The sequence below is a fragment of the Octodon degus genome, unplaced genomic scaffold (assembly GCF_000260255.1).
Source record: "Octodon degus isolate 3935 unplaced genomic scaffold, OctDeg1.0 scaffold00089, whole genome shotgun sequence".
In the NCBI taxonomy this organism is placed as follows: Eukaryota; Metazoa; Chordata; class Mammalia; order Rodentia; family Octodontidae; genus Octodon; species Octodon degus.
In genome coordinates, this window is record NW_004524665.1 from 3,979,671 (window position 1) to 3,983,344 (window position 3,674).

Below are 3,674 nucleotides of genomic sequence, written 5' to 3' on the forward strand. Positions count from 1 at the left end.
CTGTTTCCTGCCAGCCAGAACTGGTCCAACTGCGTTGCCAAAGCGCCCCCCAGCGGCCATCTCTCTGCAACGACGCATCCGGCTTTGGGAGCTGACGTCACTGCGAGCGCCCTGAGACTGCCGCGGTCGCGTGCTTGCGTTGGCGTACGCAACGAGGAGGCGGGACTTCCTGTTCCTCCCAAAGCTATTTCCGGCGGCTGCCGGAAGAACGTCCTGGTTGGCCTTTCCAGCGGCCTGTGTGTGGGGGTGAACGCTGGAGCTGCCGGCCTTTTCGCCACATGGTGCATGCAGCGGCCGCCAGACTCCACTCGGATCCGCGGCGCTGACGCACCGGAGCAGCGTGCAACATGTCGTCGGGTCTCCGTGCAGCCGACTTCCCTCGCTGGAAACGCCACATCGCGGAGGAGCTGAGGCGCCGCGACCGGCTGCAGAGGCAGGCGTTCGAGGAGATCATCCTGCAGTGTGAGCCGCCCGCGCGGACTGGGGGCGGGCGGGACACGCGGGCCTCCAGGTGGGACCGAGGCCTGGCTCCCGGCGCCACCTGCGCGCCTAGCGTCCGCCTCGGCACGCTGCATCTCGGACGCTCCCCGCATTTAGGTTCTTCACCCCTCCGTTCGCTATCCTCAGGGGTATCGTAGGGCCCAGTGCGTTTGCTTTTAAAGTGGACAGATTCCAGAAGCATCCGGTGCAGGGCATCGCGTGGATGAGACAGGTGTTGAATTTAAGCATTAATTGGGGATTTGACATCGCCTTCTAAGTGTCACAGAACGTGTAGCTCTCGATATTTCAGACCTCTTTGTTCTCTGATTTTCAGACCTCATTTTTTTCTTTGTCGAGTATACTTCTGAGCCCTAATATACGAGACTTAGTTGTAACATAGCCTTTAGTATTGAAAACTTTGTTCTTTTTTTTTTTTCTTCTTCTTTCCTGGCGGAACCGGGGATTGAACTCAGGCCCTTGTGCTTGCCAGGCAAGCGCTTAGTCTACTGAGCCATCGCGCCGGCCTGAAAACTTTGGAAGTTTTTTCACAACGCAAGGGAACAGAGTGTGCTGAGTTGGGTGGATGATGGGATTTCAAAACAATAATTCCTATCTGTTGCAGTGTCACTGTGCAGAATCTGTTCCTAAATGTATTTGTATTTTAGAACCATCTGGAGACTCTTTAATTACAGAGCCCAAGCCACACCTAGGCCAACTAATCCAGAGCAAATGGAGGTAGAACGCAGGATCAGTGTTTTTGTTCCCCACGTACAGACAAGTTTTGAGTGGTAAATACTTGGTGTATGTTACCTTTTTTTTTGTAGACTATATTACTGTGTATCTTTATTTTGTTTGTTTGTTTGTTTGTTTGTGTTTTATCTTCGCCAGAATTCAATGCAGCAGGTCCAGCTGTTGCATGTTTTACCCACAAAGAAACTGAGACTAGCAGTGATGAAGTTATCTTTTGGGAGTATAGAGTAGATTGATGGTGAGACTTACAGAAATGAACTTTTGCATTTGTTTTTCTCCCTGAGTTTCCCAAAAAGTAGTTCTTTGCTTTCACAGCATCTGTCTTTAAACAGATGGAAGAAAGGGGAATGTTGTACTGCTGCCATCTTAGATCATGTTTTTTTTTTTGTCCCTTTTTTATATTTTTTTTTTTTTTTTTTTTTTTTTTTTTTTTGAGGCATCTCTGAGCTCACTTTGTACCCTAGGCTAGTCTCAAACTCAGGGTGACCCTCCTGTCCCAGCCTCCCCAGTGCTGGGATTACAGGTGTGCACTCCCACGCCCAGCTGCATGTACTCTTCAGAGGCCCTGGTAGACCAGTGTTTCCCAAGCACAGGACGCTCCTCTTACTCAAAATGTGATTCCCTCACAGGTTGCAGAAATTCAGTTCACAGATATTAGTGAGTTCTTACTCATCAAAGGACTGAGCCCTTTAAAGTGAAATCAGGTTGGAGGATGGACTTGCCCTTTACTAACCTTCTGGCATCTATAAAATGGGGATGAAGCTTGCTCTGACTGCTTCATGACACTGTGCTTTGTCTATAAGTGCTTCGGAAGCCATCTCTAATTGTCTGTAAACGTAAGACGCTACAACCTCAGAGACACAAGTTGGATGTCTTTCTGCACTTCAGAAATGGACTGAAGCTGTAGCAGTCTGAACAGGAGCACAAAGGGGAGCTGCATGCACATACCTGTAATCCCAGCTACTTGGGAGATTAAGGCGGAAGGATCACCATAGCAAGACCCCGTCTGAAAGTTTAAAAAGTAAAGAGGACCCTAGTGGGAGAGCGCTTGCCTGTCAGCCCTAATACCATCCAAAAATAGTCTTATGAAGTGAAAACAGCCATGATCAGTTCACAGAGATGAGTGTGGTGGCTGCCTGAGGGCGCAGCAGAGAACACATAGGACACCCACAGGGCATGAGAGCAAGACAGCTGCAGCCTTGGGGCTGGATTTTAAACCTTTTTCTTGGTTAGAATATCACAGGGTGGGACCACTTTCCCAGAGTTTAGCTGATCCATTCAACCAAGATAAAAAAGTATTTCTCGTAAGAGTTCCGTGTTTAGTTATCGAGGAGCCAAGACTCAAGATTCTGATGAGTCTTTCACCAGGAAATGATTAGCATACATCCTGTCAACATTTTGTTCTAAATCATCTAATCACAAGAATTTGGATTTATGACCTCCATGTGCTCATGGTCTATTTCTGGTTTAGCTCGAAAGTGCTGTTTGGGCTTAGAAGATGACACCCAAAGGGTACTTTGACAAGCTCAGCTGAAGGAAGTTTCAGACTCCAGGCCTTCCTGATACCCCCTTCCTTTCCTAAACACCAAGAGCTGCTCTTAGCACACCAAGAAAAATGTCCCCAAAAGAAATGGCAATTGTTTAAAGCTCTCTCCCTAGGAATCTCATCAACTAAGTAGGAAGGATTAATCACTGAGAGGATAGACCAAAGTCCATACCCAGATAGACTTTCAGCTATCCTCCTGGGCATCTGGAGATTTTCTGGGAGACAGTTATAACACAGTTTGCCTTTTATGTGTGTAATAGAATTGTATTCTGGGCCTGCCCTGTCACCCAGTCTCTTGGGAAAAAGAGCAAGCTGCAGCCACCTAGCCTTTCTTGTCAATTACATATTTTGTACCATTCCACATTTTTTTTTTTTTTTCCATTCCACATTAATGGGTTTATTGTGTTTTTTCTCGTTAATCTGCCTTGTGTGGTAGCGCTGTAGGCCCTGCCCTTCGGGACAGGCAGGAAGGGGCCCACCTCTCTCCCGTTCCTCCAGCTTGCAGTCTAACCTCATCCCCTCGCTGTTCCCACCTGTGTTCCTTATCTTCTTGGATGCCTAAGCATAGAATCTCAGGGTATTTGACTTCTCACCAACTCAAATCAATTCATGTAATCGCTGTTAGTCTTTTTCTTTCTTTCTTTCATTGCTGGTTACAAGTAACTTTCTCATCTTCCCCATCCATGTACTGGCTTCCGTGTTGATTTCCAGCTGCTGACCAGACAGCTTTCTGCTATTCCTTTTGCCTGAATCATTGTCTTTTTTCTTTTTTGTTTTTTCTTTTCTTTCTTTTTTCTTTTTTTTGTGTGTGTGTGTGTGTGTGTGTGTGTGTTTTTAAATATTTATTTATTTTTTTATTTATTACATTTATTTATTGTGTGTGTGTGTGGCCAGCTCA

General features: G+C 46.7%; 1 protein-coding gene across 3 annotated transcripts in view; it reads left to right on the forward strand.

Moving 5' to 3' along the window:
* Nucleotides 1-209: 209 nt before the first annotated feature.
* Atg16l1 (autophagy related 16 like 1) overlaps nucleotides 210-3,674 on the forward strand; it is a 32,972-nt gene continuing 29,507 nt past the window's right edge. For all 3 annotated transcript variants that reach the window (XM_004637324.2, XM_004637325.2, XM_004637326.2), the window contains exon 1: nucleotides 210-462. In XM_004637324.2, coding sequence (XP_004637381.1) covers nucleotides 348-462 — 115 coding nt within the window. In that variant the 5' untranslated portion in view covers nucleotides 210-347. The remainder of the gene's footprint in view (nucleotides 463-3,674) is intronic.